This window comes from Columba livia, chromosome 1 (genome assembly GCF_036013475.1).
Source record: "Columba livia isolate bColLiv1 breed racing homer chromosome 1, bColLiv1.pat.W.v2, whole genome shotgun sequence".
Lineage (NCBI taxonomy): Eukaryota > Metazoa > Chordata > Aves > Columbiformes > Columbidae > Columba > Columba livia.
Genome location: NC_088602.1, coordinates 173,003,516 through 173,027,369, shown reverse-complemented (window position 1 = coordinate 173,027,369; position 23,854 = coordinate 173,003,516). Strand labels below are relative to the sequence as shown.

At 48.5% G+C, this 23,854-nt stretch overlaps 1 protein-coding gene across 2 annotated transcripts; it reads right to left on the bottom strand.

Annotated features, from left to right (window-relative positions):
- Positions 1-11: 11 nt before the first annotated feature.
- CSNK1E (casein kinase 1 epsilon) lies at positions 12-23,291 on the bottom strand. 2 transcript variants are annotated; one of them, XM_065047335.1, is made up of 11 exons: positions 22,957-23,291; positions 18,852-18,939; positions 12,651-12,761; positions 12,343-12,491; positions 11,416-11,644; positions 5,204-5,374; positions 3,539-3,687; positions 2,846-3,038; positions 2,603-2,742; positions 2,149-2,214; positions 12-1,604 (listed from the first exon to the last, which is right to left on the bottom strand). In XM_065047335.1, the coding sequence occupies exons 2-10, from the start codon at positions 18,925-18,927 to the stop codon at positions 2,182-2,184; spliced, it is 1,251 nt and encodes a 416-aa protein (XP_064903407.1). In that variant the 5' UTR covers positions 18,928-18,939; positions 22,957-23,291; the 3' UTR covers positions 12-1,604; positions 2,149-2,181. The 2 variants fall into 2 exon arrangements, with proteins under 2 accessions (XP_064903407.1, XP_064903413.1); XM_065047341.1 differs by lacking the exon at positions 22,957-23,291 and adding an exon at positions 19,787-20,051.
- Between the last annotated feature and the right edge of the window lie 563 nt (positions 23,292-23,854).

The following is a 23,854-nucleotide window of genomic DNA, read 5'->3' as shown; positions in this document are numbered from 1 at the left end:
AGATGCTGGCGTCACTTTATCATTTTCTACTTTATTACTTCAAATTAACAACCACGATAAAGCTCAAAAAAGTCCAATATTTACACAGGAAAAAAGTACAAAATCCCCCCCAAAGTTCTTCAGGTTTTTTTTTGTTTTTTTTAAATTACAAAGTAATAAAAAGTTTTGCTCTTTAATTAAAAAAAAGAGAGAGACAGTAAGAGGGGTAAATAAATTAGGAAAAAAATAGGGAGGAAAAACAAAGTGTTAAATAGAAAGGATAAAAACAAACAAAACAAAGACTAACCCCACCCTCCCCGCCCTGCCAACAACCCATCGGCTCCACACTACAGTGACAGTGTGTCTGCTACAGGCCACAGGTCGCAGTGGTGATCGTTGTGTTTCAAAGCCCCAAGTGCCACAAAGCAGCTTGAGTATTCCTAAAATTATATTTAAAAGCAACTAAAGGAGGGGGGGGGAAGGAGGGAGATGGGTGGGAGAGGGCAGGAAGGGGTTGTGCATGTATGGTGGATCTTACTTGGGGTTGCATGAGGGAAGGAGAGAGCAAGAGCCACTGCTCCATGAGAACACCAAACTCCAGTTTCTGTGTGCCCCTCTCTTCTCCTCAAGTCCCACACTCTCTCCGCAGGAATTAAAACAAGTTTTAATTAAAAAAAAACAAAACAAAAAAAAAAATCAAATGAAAAAACACGCACAGCCAGACGAAAAAAAAGACCCCGCTGCAGGGATGGGAAGTGGGTTCTCATCTCCCTGTATTTCAGCTCCAGCCTTCCCATCCTCCATGGGACGAGGTGCCTCTCCATACGGATCCCTCGGTGTGTCAGGACCGCTCTGATCAGGCAATTCTGGCACTTCTCCCAACAGCCAAAAAAACCAAAGAAAAGCACGAACGCAGAGAAGCCACCCAAGGAAAGGAAGCCCGAGTCAATGGTTAGGCCATTGCCACAATTCCCCTCACAGCTTAAAATTCATTTAATGCTTGAGAAAATAAATTCTGTTATAATAATAAAAATCAGACTTCTACCATCAAGTGTGGCTGGAATCTGATTCCCTCCTGACCCACAAGGCTCCTGGAAGAAAAAAAAAAAAATACAAAAAAACCCTACCACAAACACCCAACCCCCCACCATCCCCTGCCCTCAGAAAAATAGGAGAGCAAAGTTAAAATTTATATGGCTGGAAGCCATTATCTGAAAATTAAAAAAAAACCAAAAAAACAAGTAAAGCAGGAACATATATCCAAGAAGACAGAAAAAAGAGATAAACCAAAACCAGGAGCGGAGAGTCAGGCGAAGGAGCTGGGGATAGCCAGTGGGGGTAGCGGCGGGGCCAGGCGGGGCTGGGGGGGCAGCAGAGGTTTTCCACGCTGCTCCCACGTTGTCGGCTTCTCGGAGATGCTCGCGCTGGGGGACGCAGGCGGCCCTCTCGGACACAGCTCACACCAGTGCGGGGGCACAGCTTGACTCCTCGTCGTTGGCAAAAAGAAATTCTGTCGGGGTTTGGTTTTGTTTTCTTTTTTTTTTTTTGCTGTTTTTTGTCTTTTTTAGTTTTTTGTTTGTTTTTTGGGGTTTTTTGTTTTTTAAAAGAAAAATACAGTGAAGACACTAGAAACAGAAAAAAAAAAGAGAGAAATAAAAGGGAAGACAACATTAGGAGAAAAGGCTCTTCCCAGCAATTCCAATGCCAATTGGAATGTAACAAATCAAACCAGCCCTTTCTTCTACACTCCTACCACCCCTCAGAGTAACCTTGTCCAGCCACTGCTGTTTCCTCTAGAAAAGGCACTCCATAGCTGCGCAAAGTCTCACACACTTGATTACGTGCTCAGCACTCTCCTCCCCAGCACTATCACGCTGCCAAAAGAGCATTCACGAGGAACTAACAATAACAAAATGGCTCCCTGGCCCAGCACATTCTCCACCCTCCTGGAGAAATGGAAGCTACCTTCACACCCAAGATAATCCATCCCCCCAAGGTTTTTGGCAGCCAACCTGACTCTTCCCTCTGAAGCCAAGAACCATCTCAAAGTAAGGCGAAGGGAAAGGAACTGTACCAACCCCCCACCCCCGCAGCAACAGCAAAGCCTTAACCTAATCCCTAATGCCAGCAATTCCCTCCTTGTGGGATCCCAGGCACCAGGGCACTCACCTAAGCAAACACTGGTCCAGTGGCAATTGCTCCTCACTTCCCAAGGTGATCAAATGGCACACTTGTCTACAACAGAAAAAGAAGAATAAGTCAGGGATGGAGAGGAAGAAAAAAAAACATGAAAGACACCGAAGAGAGAGGCTGTGCACTTCTCTTGGGATATCCTCTCTCCCAAGAGTTTGCAGTGGTTTGGAGAAGACAAACAGTAGTCCGGAAGACAACCCCATGAAGGCTTACTCAGAGCAAAGCAGAGCTAAGGAGACGGTACTGAGCATGGCCTCCAGAAAACACGTAACTGAAGAGCCAAGGCGTAACCTGCTATCACTCCGCACACCACGCTGTAGACACTTCCGGCACACACCAGCTCCAGCAGATCAGGTAAAAAACACTGTGGGGCCCTTAGTCCTTCTGGGACATGCAGGCTGAGGCCACAAACATCACAGCACGGACTCACCTGTGATGCTGAAATCCGTGACACTTCTTGCCGCCCTGTGAGGTCGGATGAGGAGACGTTGGCAGGAGCTCCTCGGTGTAACCTCATGCTGACCTTCCGCTCCCTGTCCACTCTTGAGATTGCTCTAGGGGACGTGTTTCCTGTCGGTGCAGAGAAACACGAGACAGGAACATCAGTCGATTGTTTCAGTTTTCAGCCAATAATGGGGGAGACACCCTCCCCCAGCTCTCCCACCCCACTCACCGGACTGTTGGATTCGGGAGGTGGGGGTGGAGGCCATGGGCTCGGTGACATTGCGAAGCCGGTTGGCAGTGGCTCCAGCAGGCGGGCCGGGGGGCAGCGCTCGCGTGGCTGAACCCCGGAGTTGCCCCATCCTCTCTTCTCGCTCATGCTCTCGCCGCTCCCGATCCATATCCTCGGGGTTCCGGGCTGCTCCCTGAGGAGGAGAGAAACCCCCCATGCCACGCATGGCTGTCAGGCAGGAGAGACAGCAGCAGCCCCAGACAGAAAACACAAAGTGTTCCATCCCACTGAGAAAGCGGAGCTGCCTCCCCCAAAAACATTTTCCCTCCACCATCTTCCACTCCACCCAGAGAGGGCCTCATTCTCTTCCATGAAGAAACAGGGAAAAAAGCATATGGTACTACAGCTGCTACTGCAATCCATGTCTGCGTCCCACCTCCAAATATAGTTTTTTCCTGAAAAATAATATCTCTACCTAACAATAGGTCTATTGACAGACATGCTCCAGACACGCTCACAACAGCACATAGAACCCCAAGTTAGCACCACCAAACAACTTTGCCTCTTTTCACTTTACCTGCTCCCCTTTCTCAAATTGCTCAGCTGGGGTAAGTCCAAATGGCAGGCAGATTCTAAACTCTCCTCCCCCATCTCCAGCCCTGCCCATCCAGCCCTTTCCCCACAGACACTCACAAATTTAAGCATGTTCCAGTCAAAGACATAGTCGTAGGAGAAGCCTTGGCGGTGGAAGAGGTTGCGGAAGAGCTGCCGCAGGTATGAGTAGTCAGGTTTATCGTCAAACCTCAGCGAGCGGCAGAAGTTGAGGTATGTCGAGAACTCAGCTGGAGGGAGCAGAGAACAGCTGGTTGATTAACACCATCCAACTCCCCCCGGTCCCACCACGGAGCCACCACAGCCTTTCAGCAGCAGAGTGCTAGAGCCAGATAGCACAAACACACAGCTGTGTAACAGAAACTGAGCCTGCTGGTTGCTGTGCTCTGGCCACCAAGAAAACTCAGTCCTTATTTTTACCAGAGGAAATGCTCACACATCACTTTTTTTCTGTCTGCTTCTCCAAGCAAGAGGGAGCAAGTCACAGAGCCTGCTAAAGGAGAGTAAGAACGCAGGCCCAAAGAATAAGTGGAGGTGAGCTTTGGGAAGCTCAGAGGTCCTCCTAGGTCAGTAGTTCGTCTTAAGCAGTGGCCAGAATCAAACAGCTACAGAAGTGAAAGACCAGGGTGAGCATGTCTGACACTTTCATTACCATTAGCCCAGCTTCCACCTGCTTTCAGCTCAGGGGACTTCCTGATCTGGCTGTGGTTTCTGATTATTTTGTAACCTTCAGTGGATCTCTCTTCCACATAGTTGTCCAGTCTCTTATTGAACTCCTGTAAACTTTAAGTATCCACAACACCACCTGGGAAGGAGTTCCACAACTCTGCTACTGGCTGTGTGAAGAACCACATTGTTTTGTTTTGAAGCTGGCAGGAACCAGCTTTGTTTCTCTTCCAATATAAGAACTGGGGCTACAAAATAACCAGCTCCCATCCAAAATTCTGGAGGCATAGCAGGATTATAGACTTCTAATTACCTCTTTTCCAGGTTACAGCCCCATCACTTGTTGCAGTAATCACCTCACCTCTGATCATCCTTTTGGCCCTTTCCTGGACCTTTTTCCAGTTCTACCGTAACCTTTCTGAAACAGTGGGATTGACCAGAACTGCACAGTGTGAGTGGGCCATATGGGTTTATGCTCACTGTTTGGGCTTCTTTTATTTCCTAGTAATTCCTAACACCTGATCCACTTTCCCCAGTAGACACCAAGTGCAAAGTTGATGCTTTCACTGCGGCAGCTTATTGGTGAGTGGCACTGGTCAGCTCAGAGCCTACTATTCTTCATGTGATATGAGGACCAAGGCTTCTCTCTCCTCTCACATATACGACTTCATGTTTACCTACAAAGAACTGCATTTGCCATTTCATTGCCTGGTTATTCTTGGTGTTCATCGCAGTTGGCCCTCATCCTTATTAACCAGTAAAAGCTCAGGATCATCAGCATACCTTCTCACCTAACCACTCACCTCCATTCCAGACTGTTTCTGAGGTCCTACAGATCCACCTCAGAACTCTCATGCCCTTACTAATACAAGGCTCAACTCTCCACAAAAACATGTTTCCCACTTCTGAACCAAAACTGTATCACCACCAGCCTCTTATCCTTCTGATCACTGATGTCAGCAGTCCCTGCTGGTCCATGCGTACTGGGCATTGCCCTTCAGGACTCGAGGTTCAATGGGATTTCAGCAGGAGAGCAAGCCATGCATCGGACAAGACAGCTATCAGGATCAGAGCACTTACAAGGGTAGCCTTTGCAGAGCACCTCAATGGGCGTTGACATCTTTTTCTCACTGATCCTCTCGTACTTTTGGCGCTTGGTGGCAGCCTTGAGGCCCTGCCAGGGCAGTGATCCCAGGTTGAAATACATGAGCACGTAGCCCAGGCTCTCCAGGTCATCACGGCGACTTTGTTCTGTGAGAAGATACAAAGGAGCAATGAGTGAGCAGCAACCAAAACCGCTTTGGCAAACCCACAGCTTTGGAGGCGAACATGGAACAAAAGAAACAACCAGTCTCTCTTCTCTGGTAGATATCTATGGGTGGACAAACTTGTAGAAAGCATTCTAGTAGAAATTCTTGTGGGGATGTTCATATTTAAGAGTTAAAGCACTGTTCTTCCCATACAGCCTAACCCACTTAGTAAATGAATAATTACTCTGACTACATCCCCACTCAGACAAGCCTTAATTCACACAAGAATTCAACAGCTCAAGAAGCACTGCAGCAACACTGCCTACTTTGCTCTCCCCAGTCCAAGAGGAAGAGCACCTACACTCCTCCACCCAGAATGACACTTCACCCTGGGAATTAGTCACTTCACCCTGGGGATTAGTCACGATGGAGGTAGTCACAGAAAGACAAAGTTAGCACAGGTAAACCAAACATAACCCATTAAAAGACATCTTCTAATTAACATGCTGATACTCTTTACACAGGGCGGAAATGAGGAACTAACGACCCCTTCTTGTGGTAAATGACTTTGTTGACAGTTTACAGAAGCCTAACATATAATACTGTGCAAAGATCTTTCCAGATTGGTGGCATTTTTCAAGCTGTGGAGGAAAGAGGCATGAATACAGAGGTGTATTTTGAATAAAAGGTTTCCCTCTAAATGGGGAATGATTCTGTAATAGGCATCACTACCAACTCTACTCAGAGCAAGGGTTGCCCTTAATATGCCATTGTAAGGGCCTGCTTTTAGTTGCTTATTTACGAAACAAAAAGTGTTTTCCCAAACAAAAACGTTCCACACTGAACTTGTTCTCTGGAATGGCCAAGCCATTTTAAGTTTCAAGTTAGATCACGATGGAGTTCATGCAGAACCTCAGCAACGGAAAATGTTGACTGTTTAATTTGTGAAACTCCTTCCAGCTCCTCCAACATGCTTATGAACTCATGTATAAATTCTGCCAAGCAGCTTTTGTCCTTGTTCAAATAAGATAAACACTTTGGAGAAAGTACTTCACATCTTGAGGAAAACAACAACTCACAGAGATAACAGAAAGGCAAAACATGGCTTGAGGGAGAGCACAGGGCTAAAGGAAAGACTAAAGAGATTAATCTCTTAATTTACTTCTGCAGCACATTTTGCTGGATTCGGTGCCATGTCCTGGAAGATGCTGCAGATCACGTATGGGTCTGTGGGTTAATTCTCAGTATTAGTTACATGCCACCACCTGCCCCATTCAAAGGGCAGTGGATTACCCTGTACTCTGGCAGCTGAACTGAACCCTGATGAAGGACGAGCTGTAGGTCACAGATCCACGCGTCCAGATGTACTGACACAAGATACGGGTCACCATGGGACTTTCTTCCTCCTGCAGCCCTCTCAGAAACTCCTAGTTTTTGAAAATGAGGGGGCTTGGCAAGTTAAAAATATTAGGGGAAAAAAAGCATTGCAGTTGCAGAAGAAAAGGAGGGTCTCATCACTCCATAACCCCAGAGCCTCACACATCAAATGCCATCAAAATGCAGTGTTCCAAGACAGGAGTAGAGGAGAAAACAGCCCTGCAGATTCCTCGAAGTGTCTTACTTTGCAGAAATAACAGCATTTTTTGACCTCACTAACTTACTGCCTCCAGGTGCCCCCTTTAAAGGGGCTAATACTTCCTAATCTTATCAGGCTGCTGCCCAAGATAACTACATGACTGGCTGGGAAATGCTTAGATGCTATGGAGGAAGCAGGGAAAAGAAACCCACAGTTTTGCATTTGTATTCTCAGAGGGCCATGACTACACACCATGCATATAAAATAAATAAAACTACACAATATTTGATAATGACCTACATCCTGAGACAGGAGTCTTAAGGAAATGGAGTCAGAACACATATCCAGGGCCTGAAAGCACAGGAGATGAGGGTAACCTCAGTCCTGCAATTTGCCAGCCTCTTGACTTATCTGTGTTGTAGCTTTAAAGGTTGTAACTGGGGTTTCCCAGTCTGGAGCATAGTGGTGTCCCTCAGAGGAGCAGGGAAAGGCAGGACAGGAACCAGAGAAACCTATTCAACAAGTAAATCAGTGTTTTAGGAATAAATTGGGATCTTGCCTCGAAGATCTTCCTTGAACTTCACACTGCTTAGGGCAGGCTGGACCACTCGCCTCCACTTGCATGGAGCACAGCAGCTCACTAGTACCCCTTCCATGCATCCGAACACAGGTTAACTGGGCTTTAATGCAGCAACACCATCAAGGAAAAACAACTGCGAGCATGATGTCTATTTAATAAAATGCTGAATGATAGATGTTTGTGTTGCATGCTTGATGTCCAGTATCTCAGGCACATGTGGTCATTGTAGCCCACTTAAAACAATTTCAGTGAGAGTCAAATCTATGACAGGCCTGAAGCACCAACTTGATGGGTCATAGTTGTCAAGCTACCTCAAAACATTGTAGCAGTCTTTCACCTAGAACTTAACTACAAGATCCTGAATTAAACCTTGGATATGTTGAAAAGCAAGAGTTCCTGCATCCTCCTATTCCTTTGTTTTGTCTTCAGTTACTACTACAAATATCTACTTTTTTTTTCCCTAGCCTCATATACCAACACCCTCAGGTTAATATTAGACCGCAAAAATAATTGATTAGAGTTAAAAAAAAAAAAAGAAAAGTCACCTTTACACACCAAAGAAATATTATTTAATATCGCTGCTTTCCACTTTTAGAAGCTTGACAATCACTGACTAACTCTCACAGGATCCCTGAGATGCAGAAAAAAGAAAAAACACCAAAACAAACAAAAATCCCCCAAAAAACCAACAACAACCAACAAAAAACAACTAACCAACAAGAAAACCCCACACCTCACTATACAGTTTGTAAAGTGAAACACAAGTGACATGAATATATGCCCAGAGCAGGTCAGGCCAGAAGCGGGATTACAAGTCATGACCTGTGACACCACATCACATTTCCTCTCTCCATTATATTTCAGCTTTGCAGTTCTCCTTCAACACACGGGGGGCTGCTACTACTTTTATAAGACACTCATACTTTCCTCCTGTTCTCACAAACTTCTTCCAAAAGAAAACACAAGGTCACCTTCCCATACAACCCAGGTTCATGACAAAAGCTTGTTTCTTTGCAGTCTAAAGTACCTCTGGTCCCCCAGGACAGGGCTCCCCTGCACCCTAATCCTACCCACAGCAATACTGTTCCCATGCAGGACTCCCTAGAAATCTGGAGTCTTCACTGGAGCCAGCCCAGCTGCAAGCAGTCTTAACCACGCAACAATTTCCCCACTATGTACTCAGAGCTGATTTTGCATATGCTGGGACTGCCCTTCCCCTTTCTCTCCCCACTGCATGGCAACAGCCTTGAAAGCCACACGAAAATCTGGAAGGGGTGACAAAGGGCAGGATGAGCAGACCTATATGCTCTGCACAGCCCACACTGATGCCATCTAAGACACACGTCTGGGAGGAACTGCCCCCCACCCCCAGACTCCTGTTATCCAGACAGAGCCCACCAGGCTTCTTCCAAGACTGTCTCCTGGGCAGCCCTGGTCATCTATTTCAGACTTTACAAGCTCCAGAGGGTGCAAGAGACTCTCATCCCCAGAGCATGTGAAAATCGATTGGAATGCGTGAACCAAAGCCTGCACAGTCCAATGACTCCCCCAACAGCAAGTCTCCAGCTGTGGAAACCCTCCCAGATTTCGCCTCCTACTTTTTTCCCCTGGTCACTGGGAAAAGAATGTGTTTCCTCCAGACACTGGAATGCCCAACCCTTAGCTTGCACATTCAAATAAAGGCATTTATTCATTTGCTATTCCCGTCACACGAATACCCCAGCACCTGGTTCCTTCCCTCTCTCTAACCCACATTAACGTAACATTAAGACACAGAATTTAGTCTCCAAAAAGTCAAAAATTTCAGAGCGATGGTTCCCATGGCAATGCTGGTAATTCAGAAACGTGTCTGTCATACACCCTGTGGCAAGGTCTTGAGAAACAGGAACTCCAGCAGCAACCCTGACACCCACACTCCCTTTCCCCCAGCAAGTCGTGTAACCTTTAAGCCACTCAGGGGAACTATCTGTAATGCGGAGATAATACACCCGAGACCTGTTGCACAGAGTAAGTCACACCCAGACTTTCCCAAAGCAAAGGGCATGAAGAGGGTGACAGCTGTGCTCAAACCATCGATGGCATATGCAGTTTGACCTTGGATTAGTGTTCAGACATTGTTTATTCACCCTGATACACAAGCCAAGCAACGGTAAAGGGCTACGTTGGGGTGGGGTGAATAATAAAGCCCTTAAAAAAAACCAAAACCAAACACAACTCCCCAACTAGACATTTAGCCTCTCGTGATTAGTTCAGACAGAGCAGGCACACACAAAAGAATTGACAGACAAAGTAGTGAGAATTATTTTGTGCATGTCTCCTTGTGGCAGTTATCATAGCTGTGGAAATCTTGACTGAGAATTCAATGGAGAGTCAGTTATATATAAGCAGGTCAAGCCAAAACACAGAAGACCAACTCAGACAGCTCTACCAGAACTATTTTTACTATGTGGTAGAGGTCAGGAAACCACAGTCCACTTCTCAACACACAACAGTCCCCCTTTCAACATAAATAAAAAATTTTCAGTCTACAGTTACATAGTATTAAGCAAGGAAGATGGTGGTAAACTGCTTTATTTTCTGCAGGCCAAATCTTGACTCCAGATTTATGAAAAACCACCTGGAAGAGAGGAGAATGGGTAGCTTTCCCTAAGAAGAATGAGGACATGAAATCCTCTGGAAGCTGTTAAGTTCAAAAGGTTTGAGTTCCTTGTTCTGATTTGCAAATTCCCAGCTTATATATTTCAGAATAAGGTCTCCCTGAGACACAAACTGAGCTGCCAGCACAGGAGCTACTTTCCTGGGTTCACAGGCAGGGCAGCTTCAGTGTTTCTGCTCTTCGGACTTGCCAACCAGTAGCAGAACCAAATCAGCCTGCTCAAAACAGACCCTGCGGTAACTAAGGAACTCTCACCCTGCGGACAAAATTTAGCCCATGCAGGGGAAAAAGGTCATACACTAGAAAGAACTATCTGGTCAGGGAATGGAAGAGAAAACTGCAAGAGGTTTTTTCAGCTCTGTTCCTCACAGTAACCAGGTATTGTCCCTCAGAGGTCCATTCCCAGGACAAGAGTTTGGGTGACTTCAGAAGCTTTAAGCGCAATGGATACTAACCTGCACAAGGTTTTTACAAAGCCCGGGATGACAGCCATCACCAGCATAAGACCTGACTTAACTCTCAGCACTCCTTTCCATTCTAGTTTTACCCCTACAGCCATAGACACCAAAGGCAGAGTCCCACCTCCCTAAAGCTGCCTCAGCCTCTCTCAGTGGTGAACAGGGCAGTGTGCTTCACAGACACACACGCTGTGAAGGCCCATTACAGCCAATCCTCAATTACTAAACCTGAATGTCCAGGCAGTATGAAGCCTTCCATCATTTCAGCTTATTCTACATTCCCAGCACGTGGCTGTCCCCATTCTCAGCAGTGGGTAACAGAAGTATGACCGCAGTGCAGCAGGCCTGTGTCCTCCAGCTCTGCAGCTACAGAATAATCACTGATGAAGGCACTTGGAAGTCAACAAGAGAGGTTTCAATTGCACACATCCCCCAAGGCTCAGTGCCTGTGAATGTCTCCTTTACATTAACTAATCAGTCTGCAAAAATTGTGCAAGGCAGAGTTAGTAGCAGTGAAGTCAGGGAGGTCACAGCCTCAACACTGAAATAGGGCCCCACTGCATAAAGCAGCACACAAACACATAGCAGTAGACAATTTCTGCCTTCAGGATCTCAGAGTACCACAAAAGGCAGGCAAGGTAACACGGCCCTAACAGTTATTTGCCCAGCATCTCAACACAAGTCAGAAGCAGAGCCAGGCACAGAACACAACCCCACCAGGGACATTCTACCTCCCCTGGAAAGCCCCACCAAGGGGCAGCAGCAGGCTCACCGATTCCCAGGTGGGTGTTGATAGAGGCGTAACGGGCTGTGCCAGTCAAATTCTTGTTTTCCCGGTAAGGGATGTGCTGGTGGGTCCGGGCATCTCGGTACTTCTTGGCCAAACCAAAATCGATGATGTATACTAGGTTGCCTTTTTTGCCGAGGCCCATAAGGAAGTTGTCTGGCTTCACATCCCGGTGGATGAAGTTCTTGGAATGAATGTACTCAATACGGCTGATCTGGAATGGGGGAAATAAATAAACAGTGAGACAAGGGAGAGGGAAACTTACCATAACTACAGCTGCTAAAAACAGTACACTGGCCTGTCAAGCAAGGAAAGAGACAATGCAGAAAATATCAGAGATGACAGCCAAGGAAGAGAAACCCTATGGAAGCAGAAGGATATGGAGATGGAATTCAACCCACACACCAGCCCAGTCATCAATCTAGGGAGGTCACCATTAGCATCACAAGGATGGGAAGCAGGTTTTTACAGACTAAAACTTTGATCTTCAGCATTGACACCAGTCAACTTTCAACCTTATCCAGGCTGAGAAAAGAGAGGGTCTAGACCAGCTAAGGCTCTTCAACCAAGGGCATGGGCAGCTGAGTCAAGGCAGGTAGTGATACCAGTCATTCATCACGCAGGCAAAAGCATCTATGCGTGCAACACTAGCAGAGGGTGAGCAGCAGGGGAAGGAAGGAGGGATGGAGATCAGGAAAACCTAGCAATGCCTAGGTTCCAAGCCCCCCCCCTTCATCAATAAACAGAAACCTGGCAGCCACTTTCTCCTAAATGGAAAAAGCCTGGGATATACCAGTTGAGTAGAGGGGATGGGAGAAAAACAAAAACAAAACAACAACAAAAAACAACAAACAAAAAACAACAAAGGCATGGAAAAGGAGAACAGACACAAATGCTTCACAGGAAACTCACCATCTGGTCTGCCAGGAGCAGAACTGTCTTGAGACTAAATTTGCGGGAACAGAAGTTGAAGAGATCTTCCAAGCTGGGCCCCAAGAGCTCCATCACCATCACATTATAGTCCCCCTCCGCTCCACACCACTTAATGGAGGGGATACCCACTAGGGAAAGAGAAAGATTAAGCCTACAGAACAGAGGAAAACTGCTGCATCCCCTGCTGAGACCATATGTAACACCAAATCATCTCCTTTCTCAGGCCCTCCAGAATAATTTCCTTCTTAAACCACTCCCCCAGCCCCATCCTTTCCTCCTCATCTTACCTCCTCCCTGCATCATCTTGTAGAACTTGCTTTCAATGTGGAGCTGGGGATGCTTGGTTTTGACACATTCCAGTTTGATGGCCACCTCTTCACCAGTCGCAATATTGGCTCCTGCATAGAAATGAGAGTGAAATTAAGATTGTGCAAGCTTCCACTGAAGGTAAACACTTTTAACAAGGCTATGGCACCTGTATGGGCCTTAAAATTTGCCCCAGAATTTATTCTGTGACAGAAGTGAGATGCAGCCACTTCAGCTTCACTCAGCGTTTCCAGTGCTGCCATTTGAAAAGACAAGCTAAGGAAGGCACACAAATAGGAAACCAGCTCTGATCCTGCAGCCAGGCTAGAACAACAGTCCTACAACGTGTTAACTGCCTTGTTATTTCAAAAAGTGCCAGACTTTGGGAGGTCAATCTGTTTATAGCAGCAGTACCTAAACTGAATGGAAATTTTAGTTGTCTCTGACCATATACGTAGCCCCTGAACCCAAGCCAGTCCCCCAGGCAATGATATGGAGTACTTCTTCCCAAGCAAAATTACTGGTTACCTCAGGTACATCATTTCCATAGAGCAAATTAGTTCAGAAGGAGACATTGCTAACATTCCCAGCTACCTCTGGTTTCTCTACAGACCCGACTTTCTCAATACAGTCAATTCCCAAATCTCCAGCTTCTCCCTCTCCTGAGGGCTTTAATAATACCTTTATCTTTTGCCAACACAGAAACATTTGCTATATCCTAAATTAGAAGCGTGAAGAAATAAAGTGAACCCAGTACTGAATTAAGCTACTCAGATGCCTTTGCTGAAGGTATTGCTAGATAGTTTGTCATGACACAAAACCACCGCCCCACGCGCCTCTTTCTGAAAACAACTAAGCTGCCAGCCACGAAAGCCAGCACTCTGGTCCCAAAGCACACTGTCAAAGGAGGAACAGGCTGGTCTTTCTCCCATACTAGCCAAGAGGATTCCATATGTTTCACATCATCCTGAAATGGAAAGAATGAAGATCTGTACACAGGTCACGGGAACAACACTCGACTTGCTTCTCTGTCCCCACCTCCCATGCCTGTCGCACACACACAGACAAGCCCTTCCTCATATCTGAAACTATTAAAAGTTGCACTCAAACACAAATCAGAGAGCAGCTCTGATCGTGAGCAGCTTATGAACACTGCCATAAAATAAACCACTACAGTACACACATGCCAAACATGAACTGGAGTCAAAGGTGACGTTTTGTAGATATACCATACCCAGTTTTGCTAGGTCTGGCTAATTCACGCCTCCTGACCCCTGTGATAAGACTTTTAGAGTCCACAAGATATCTTCAACCATCCTCTTTCACATACCTCCTCCAGGGCCACGGACTAAAGATATAAAGGAAATGTTCACACAACCGGATCCCTTCTCCCCCTGGATCCTAAGGAGATCCACCTCCAGTTGAAGAGTTCTGGCTTGTACACAAAGTTAGCCAAGAGCTGCCTGCTAGCAAAAAGATGTCATCTAGATATTACAGCATTGGATCGAGACAGACAAGCTGCTAGGAATTTGTAAAGAGAGGAACAAAAACGATTGGGGCCTAGAGGGATTGATTTACTAAGAAAGATTAAAAGAGCTAAATATGTAACCTAGACAAGAGATACAACTCAGAAGGGTGGGGAGGAAGAATGGGACATGACAACAGTCTGCAAATATTTGAAGGCTGTAAACACTAAGTAGGGAGAAGAATAATTCAGGGTGCTCTGAGGAAGGGGAAGGAGAAGCAACCGGATTAATTTGAGTTTTTACTCAAGACCCAGGAGAAGGGAAAGGGAAAAAGCCATCGTGAGAGCTAAAGTCATTTGTCCATGGGTAACTTCTGGAAAGATGCTGATGTTTTCCACTTAAAAACTGCTGGCCAGCAAAACAAGTCTGTACTTTCCCTTCACTCCACCATGGGACCCTTCTTGCAAGCATCAGAAGTACAAGGAGGAAAAGAGCATGAAAAGGGGCTCAGATCACAGTTAAGAACATGGGCCTGGACTAAAAACTACCTTTTAAATTAGTGTTCAATCACTGGTCCACATTCAGAATGGAAGCACCCAGGACTTCCAAAGAGCTAGGATTGTTTCCTTTCCCTCCCTCTTTCCCCTGAAAACTTCCCTCCAAATGCTCCACAGCAGCTCTCCTGTCCATTCCCCGGGGGAGTTCTTCCCTGTCCTACTCCATCTGCTGACACACACACAATGATAAGTCTTGTTGACTTCTGGCAGCAGTAGCATTAGCATTTCGAATGAACCCTACTTCCTAAAGTTTAACAGTGGAAAAATGAATGAGTTCTTGTCTCCACATTACCCTGTGTGTTTAGGAAGATGATGACGCATCCATCTACTAGGCTGTCTGCAGGTGGGGAATGTTATCTGTGGGCATGCAAAGCAGGAAAAGGAGGGCTAAGCATCAAGAAAACTTGAATGGCATAATTCACATTTTGCAAAATCCAAATGATCAATGCAGCCTTCAGCCCCACACTCTCCACAGCCCAAACACAGGTGCTAGTCTCTTAGAAAAAGAAGAAACAGCAAAAGTAGGACCAATCAGACCTAATGAGGAGCTATTCTTTGCTGAGGGGGTTACCAACTGAATACCTCAGGCTCACCTCCTCCCCAAACCCCATTATGTCTTCAGGTTGCTCCTGCTACCATTTTTTCGCTACAGATCTACCCAGACAGACACTACCACAAGGTAGAAGGGAATTCACAGGCAGAAGTCTCTCTGATCCTTTGTTCCACACTTTAACCACCATGTTTTTTAAAGCTACAAGTACAAAAGCAACAGTTCTCTGCCCCCTCTCCAGACTGGAAAGCCCCACATTTCAGACAAACACAGCAGAGCCTGCCTAGCTTCAGCCACTCCAGAGACGTATGTAGGATTGGGGATAATTCCCAGCATCCACCCCCAGTCTTGCTCCGCTGTGGGGCCTACACGAATGCAACTCATTCATCACGAGCTGTTTGAAACGGAGCCCCAGGGACAGAGGATGTCACCGGCTAAACAGGATCTTTTTGCAGTGAAAGCCTCAGTGCATGTCTGATACAATAAACGCTGCCCTCCCTGCACATTGGGCAAACCGACAAGCACATCCCCCTGCTCTTCCCACTGCCCGCTCCCCTCTAGCCAGCCTGATGGGGAAGAAAGGAGGGCTGGGAGCAGATGGGAGAAGTCAGATAGGGTGAGAGAGAGTTAACAGGCCAGGAAACAAAGGGAAGGCAATCCCCTCCCAGCAAGGGAGGAGCCTGCCACCAGGAACTGTCCCCAGCCAACACAGGTCCCAGCATGCTTTGTCTGCCCCACCATCTCCACTGACAATGTCCAGTGCAACCCAGCCTCAACCCTTCCCACTACATCCAGCAACCCTGCCCTGCCTCTTGGCCAACATCTCTGACAAAGCACCTCTCCTCCGACAGCCCAAAGGTCTCGGGAATTCCTCTGTAAACTGGGTTTTACTCTTCTGAGTGGGCATTTTTCAAGACAAACAAGGCCCAGGGCAGGTGGATCTCATTTCCTACCCTGCCAAGCCAATGCTGAGGGAATCCCACCATAGCAGATCTATCCCCCAAAGCAGAGCCTGGAAGCAAGACATTGTGCTTTAGGCCCCAGTTGAGGATTAACAGGAGTCTATCCTTCATGTGTGCCCATGTGGGAATTCAAGTCTTCTTCTGATAGGAAACCCACAAGCAAACCTCAAAGAGCACAGCAGGCAGCACCCACTTGTTACAGAGTGGGTAAAGGCACTAACACTTCCAAAAAAAGGGAAATAAAGCCACTTGGATGCTGTAGCAGTAGTGAAATGGGTTTGCTGCCAATCCATGCTGTGCAAATGAAGTAAATTTTCTCTCTCCAAAGACTGCCTGTATGCCCACTGAAGTTGTTCAGGCTGTATGTTGAAGGGCTGATTTTAGCTTAAGAGGGGGAAGCCAATAAACTGTACAGCCCATGCTCGCCTTCAGAGACAGACAAGGTTTGTCTATCTCTGCTCTGTCTCCACACCATTATCAAGAGAGAACTGTGAGGTGAATCTGGTGCAAGAGAGAAGTCCTCATGAATGAGTCCCTCTGTCTGCCTCTGTCTGCAGAACAGACTGTTGAGAGGATAGCACAAGCGTCCTCCAGACTCACCATCAGAGACTATGTGCCCCATCCCTCCAGGCTGGGGAGTCACCCAGGCTCCAACAAGTCTCGCTATCACTGCTTCAAAACACACTGGCCTGCACCTCAGTGAATATCACAAGGGCTTTGATACTGCATTCAAGTGATTTGGTTGAACTTGGCAGCTGGAGGCATCCACTCTGCTAACACCAGGGCACTGGGGCTTCCTCTGCCTCTTATGTTGTTTGGTTACAGACAAGATGGGCACAACCCCTTCACTACAGCCTGTTTTCCATGTCCCCTTGGCACAGGTGTATGATCTGTTGTGTGAGGCAGAGGCCCTTCCATTCAGTATCTCTCTTCTTTCTTCACAGGCTTGCCAAATGGTTTGCAAGATCCTGACAACTTCTACTGTCTTAGAGAGGGTCTGGATGGCTTCAAGCCTTAGCACAGGTGGAAAATGCTGTGTCTGGGCTGTCAACCATCAATCCCTAGCACCTGGGAATTAAAAGCACCATCACCAGAGACACCAACTGGCTGGAGGACCACAGGGAAGGACATACAGGAGAAAGCTGCAGTGAAAGCAGCACACAGTGGAATCTGGATCCCAGATCCATTATTTATCATCTTTGTTCGTGCTCTGGATAAAGGTGGCAACAAAGCCTGTTACTGATGATTCCCACAGGATACTTAATCAAGAGAGGCTGCCAACACCAATCAAGACAGAATAATAAAGCAAGAGGGAACTGGAGATAAAAGCCAGGGGAAGAAAACAAAGTGATTTACAAATACGGGGAAGAGTAATTTGAACTAGAGGTATTCAAGGAAAGAAACTCTGGGAGGGATGGGAGAATGTTGCAGAACCTAGAGAGATGTCCTACAATACAGCTGACAGCGCGCTAAGGCCAGTTCTGCAACCTGATACCGTGTTGGTGATGGGGGAAGCCAAGGAAACCCAGAGCAGTCTATGCAGAGGCGTCACATGACAGATGATTCCAGGGCAGCCCTTCACTGCCAGGCACTGGAAATGCCACACCTCAAATGCTGTGTAGGCTCCAAGCTGCTCAGCAGATGGGCTAAACTGGAAAAAACTGAAGGAGCAGCAAGAGTGAGGAGTAGTGGATGTGCTGGGAAGCAAAATAAAACTCAGCTGAGCAAATTAACAGCCAAGTAACATGCGACGACCACCTGTCAGTGCCCAAAAGGTGCAAACACTTGGTGAGAGGGCAATCATTCTGCTGGCCTGCAGGACTACAGCTAAACAGGCAGTGCTGAGAACTAGATGACAGGTAAAGCCACACCAGCTCTCATGGAGGGATCAATCAGACTACTGGGTAGTCTCACCACACTGGCCCCACATGGTTTGATCCAATAAAACCATCAGCAGGCAAGGCATCAGGTAACTTATCTACACATCAGCATGATGGCTTGGAAGAACTTCTCCCCAGGTGACCTGCTGCAGTAAAAGGAAATCCAGTGTCTCATGGGCTCTGTCCATTGAGCTCCCAGCTCAGGTCATTCCAGACATTAACTTGAAATCCCATTACAGATTGAGCAGATCTAGGCCCCAGGAATTTAACCAGGCCAGCCTCTCTGACCTGTTTTACACCTTCTGGTCTCAGACCTCTCTCTGGCATGTGCTGGACCACCTCTTCCACTACCAATCTTCCCAAAACTTTATTTATTCTACTCTGAAGGAACAGTCATCTCCTCCCTTTCCACCACCCACTCTTTACAACTCTGTTTTATACCCACACACCCAAGCTCAAGAAAAGGAAGCAAGAGAGCTGGAGTAGAGTGTCTGACAAATATGCCCTAAATAATCCAAATCTAAACCAGTCTAATCAAACATCACTGTGTCTCCAATATCTGCAAGGCAAAGCCAAGCTCATCCCACTTCCTTTGCCATCGGAAGACCGGCAGCAACCAGCAGTATTCCTTGAAGCGCTTTTCCCTCCACCACCTCCAACCTTACATGATTCCCATAAATATCAACAGGCAAGAAAAACAACCCCAAAACAATGACACAACTGAGAAAAACAACCTTGCAGGTAGAAGGACAGAGACTCACACTCACCTAGGTAAATGTCTCCAAATGAACCACTGCCAATCTTTCTGCCCAGCCGGTATTTGTTCCCAACTCGAAGCTCCATGGTTCAGTCGTGCTGAAAAAAGAAGCACAGAAAGCACAACGTCAGAGCAGAAAACAGGATGTGAATCATGTAAGAATACAGAAGAGACCTCCCCACTTCACCCAGAGGTTGGGTATAGTTTTTAATCTTGAAATACTTCACCTACACTGCCTCTATCACTTCTCCTGATCTCCTGGATGTCCAGGGACAGCATGAGCTAGAACCACTGCAGGAACATGACCCTTTCAAAAATGTTTTCCATGTTCCAATTATGTGAATGAAGAAGGACCAAATCTGTTCCATATCATTTTGTTCAGAGACTTGAGGGGGCAGGAAGGGGGCAACAAATCCCTCCCAAGAATGTTTCAGTGGGTGATAATTTCACACCACTGTGAAGAGAGGTGGTGAAGCTCCTTGTAACCTACAGCACCTCACACCAGGACAGCAGTAACCTTGTGAGACACTAGAAGGGAGAGGTGTCATAAACCCTATGAGAAGGAGCACTCGCTGGCCCAGGCTTAGATCAGCACCTCTGTGCTGGTGAAGCACAGGACCTGAAGACTGTGACAGACAGACTCCCAGGAGCAAGTAACACCACCAGCCACGGGCAGGGAACAGCACAGGGGACAGGGAGGCAACATCGCTAAACTGAACCCTGCAAGGCATGCACTGATGAGGAACTCCACTGGCTTATCTCCACACGCTTCTGCTGATGCGATCACAGCCTTTGGTCCACCTGAGCCTCTCTGTTGCCTGCCTAGGTGTGCCAGTTGTTTGTTTTTTAGCAGCTCAGACCTTTCCTCGTCCCTTTACCCAAGGTGATTTGCTAACCCTTTGACCTGCTATACCCCATCAACATGCCCAGGCTTAGTCTACTCACCTTCCACAGAAAACCAACTAAATGGAAGGTCCACAGCCACAGAGCTTGTTCTCCCTGCCAACCTCAACTTCTGCTGCAACACCTTGGCCAAACACAGTTCCCTTGCCAGCAGTCTCCTTTCTCTTAGCCCTTCCGTGGCCACCAACTTATTCTAGGAACTGCAGCTCTTCCTGAGACAGCCAACGCGTCTCCTTTTAGAGGGATTTGCCACACTCCTAATTTATTCAATGCCACATTATTAGCGTACAAAATGCAGACACAGAGCCTGTTGGGGACAGGAAAGGTGAGGAATGATTCATGTTTTCACAAGTAGGTGAGGGGAACTTTCCCTTGCTGGAGCACGGTGGGAAGAATCACTGAAGGAAAGACAGGAAGAATGGTCTTGTGAGGCACAAGCACAAAAGAAAAATAATCCCAGCTACAAGATTCTGGCCATACTATAAACCCAGAGCTGCTTCTCCTGCCCCAGGAGATGGGATTACAGAAAGAGGAATGGACGGGCTGCAGAGACGTACAGGGAAATAATCCTATCAAGGCATTCAGGGGACATTGTGAACCCTGAAAGCAGAGCTCCAGTCACCAGAAACCACACACAAAACACTCAGAGGTGGAGTCCCCTCACCTAGTATTTACTTATGCATGTGGGTTTCTACGCGTCTAAAGTCTACAAAACCCTGTGGCTATTTCTGACTTTCTTACTACAAGGAATGTAGGCAGAGCCTTGGGAACCAAACTAGGAGGCAGGTGTACCTGGGCAAAGGTGCAGCAAACAGACATGATTTTTATCCGCTGCCTGCTGTTCTGTATAACCACATTAACATACATCTGACTTGCTTATGCTCCTACTCCAACAAGCGATCAAAGGTCTGTGTCCCCGGAAACCTGTCACACCACCATCAGCAAGACAGCTCTCAAACCTCCTTCCTTCATGGCTACGTTTGCCCAGGCCTGCAATCCCTCAGCGCTTCCACTCAAGTCCAACTCCCAGCCTGGGCAACCACAGCCAAGTGAGCTGCAGAGGCCAGGCAACAGGTCCTGGCAGGGCCCCTTCCCCACCAGGGCACAGTGGTCACTGCTCTGCAACACCACAGTCTCAAGCTTAAATTTGGTCCCACCCTTCTGGGACAGGCAGGAGCCAGGTTAAGAAGGGTTTTGCACACATCGAGGCAGCAGGCCTTCTGGCTGATTAAGCAACAGGCTCCAAAGGGGAATCTAAAAAATGCTCCAGGGTGAGGGGGTGGAAGCGGAGAACAGAATAATGGAGTGAAAAAATCATGGCCTCGCACAGCTGTCATTTTGCCTTATCTCCCCCCCAACATACACACACAAGTGTGCTTAGAAAACATGGGTAGAGGCCAGCCGGAGAGCAACAGCCTGGATTCGTGGTAAGGGGGCAGGACATGCACATCCCACCCCCAACAACTGCTCCAGGAGTTCAAACATCCACCACATTTGCTTCTACTTCACACATGTACCCCCACCATCTACAGCTTCCGCCCTTACCATCTGATCTTCAGGTCTGTTACAAGAAGAAAGACAATTTATGAAATGCATATTACTCCCTATGTATTATTTATACATGTTAAATTTTAAAAACTGTCCCTCCCCCCCACCAGGCTCAAGCCCCCCTGGCCTGCCACCCTTCTTGCGCTCTCCAGCCACGGCAGGTTCCCAGGGGCTGCAGGGCAATCATTTAGTTAAACCATTTAGTTTTCCATAAGGGATTAACACACACACAACCTCAAAGCAAGTGTGTGCTCTGCATGAGCGTTTGCATACGTGAATATCCAACATTACGCAGACACCTACGATATACTACACAGCCTCAAAAAAAAAATATTACTATCCAGCCGCCAGCGCTGCTTCCCCACACACACCATTTTGCACCAATCCCCTTTTATATAATATAAAATACCCACGTACAGGCACAAAGGCCATTATATAAACACATGATAGAGTTGATCTCACACTGTTGTGCCAGCACCGATGGTGACTGAGGATGCGGGGATCATCTCGAGGGGTGTGGGACAGGAGGGCCACCCCAGTCCCACCTGAGAGGGACAGGAGTAAAAAGACGCCCTGCCTAGCAAAGGCCACACAAAATGCAAACCCACAGCTCCATAATGGAGGCTGCCGAGCCCAGCACCGCTCCGGCTTTCAGGGGAAGTGTGGGGAGCAGGGGCTGCTTTGCCCATAAAGGCTTTACACGGCTGTTTTTTGTGTGCGTGTGTGTGTGTGTGTGTGAAGAGAATAAAGGAACAGGCTGGAAAAACAATAATTTGAACAGGCTTTAAGAAGAAAAAGGGAAGAAAAAGGAGAAAAATTACATTTTGATTGAAATGTAAAACATCAAACCCCTCCCCAGCCTCTTTCACACTTGCAAAAAAGGAGAGCGGCAAATAAGATGGGGGGGGGGAGAAACCCCACATACAGGGCATTTGGACTACATCTGAGGAAGAAAGAGCCACAATAGGAAAACAGGGGGGGAAACAAAAAAATAGTAATAAATATGTCCCTTACACCCCCACCCCCTACAGGCAAAACACTACGCGAAGACAGCCTTACCCGGGCTGTTATTTTTCCGGGTAGATAACAAAAAGCTGCCACCCCCGAGAACGGCGCTGAACTTCTCCTTGTACCCCCCCATCCGGTTCCCAGCCGCGGACCCCCGCCCCCCACTCCGCACAAAAGGCAGCACCGAGCCCCCACACACCCCACACAAATGCAGACCCCCCGAAACAGCCGATGAGGGGGGGCTGGGGAGGGTGACAAGGAGCATCAGTGAGCGGGAAGAGTGGGGGGGTTAAACCACTCAGGGGGCGCCCCCCGCGGGGACCCCCGCAGCCCCCCGCCGCGAACGGTACGGCACCCCCTCCCGCTCGCCCCGGCCCCGCCGACAGGCAGGCAGGCAGGGCCCCGGTAGGGGGGGAAGAGGAAGACGAGGGGAGCGCCCCCCCCCAAATCAGCCGCCGCTGGGGAGGCGACCCCCTCTCTGCGCCCCCACAAAGGGGCTTTTGTCCCTCGTTGCCCCCCCCCGGCCCGGCGCATCGCGTCCTGCCCTCCCTTCCCCCGCCCCCTCCCCCTTCCTCCGCGCACACAAAGAGCCGGAGGGGCCGCCTTTCCCCCGGGGTTTGCGCCCCAAGATGGAGGCGGGCGCCCCCCATACCCACCCTGACGGAAAGGGGACCGTGTGGGGCTGCTGCTCCGCCAGCTGTCAGGGGGCCAGGCGGCCGCGGCGGGGAGGATGACGGAGGATTGGGGAGGGTTGGTGGCGGCCGTGCCCGGCGCGTCCCTCCTTCGCTCGGCTCAGCGCGGCGCGGCGCTGCCTGCCGCCTCCCGCCCGCTCGCCGTCCCCTCCAGCCGGCGTGTGCTCGACACAGCCCGGCTCTCACCCAGTTTCCATTGAGCCCCGGAGCCAAACCCACTGATGTCACCCAGCGCAGCCCCGTCCCTCCTCCTCCTCCTCCGCCCGCCGTTAAAGGCGCAACCGCCCGCCGCCGCTCCCACTGCCCGTACGCCCGGCGACCCCCTCAGCCCCAGCGAGGGGGAGGCCAACCGCCCCCCCACACGGGGCGGGTTTTGGGGGACGTTTCTCCTCAGCGGTCGCCGGGCTCCCCACTGAAGCTTTCTCCTCAGTCGGCTGCTGGGGGCGGGGAGCAGGGAGAAGTGGGCAATGGCCCACCCGTGGCACCACACTGGGGCGGGAGGCAGCCCCAATATGGGGCCGTTGCCACCACGTTGGGATCACTGGCCCTCTGTTCTGCTTGGCGATCCTCACCCAAGGGCACCAGGTCCCACCGCGATGGTGGTGGATGCCAAGCAGGGGGTCTGGCAGGAAAGTCCGTGAGGTGTTGAAGGAACCCCAACCCCATAGAGAGAGTCAGGGATCCTCAGCCTGTACCCTTCTGAAGCTGGGGGCACCCCTTGAGTGAAGCACCTGCAAATCCACACAAATGGCACCATGCGTGCATTAAACCCTAACGCAGATGGACAGAGGCTCATGGGGCACCCACCAGTGTACAAGTGCAAAGCCGGGGTACCCCCCATACCCCAGGGTGTCTGAGGGCC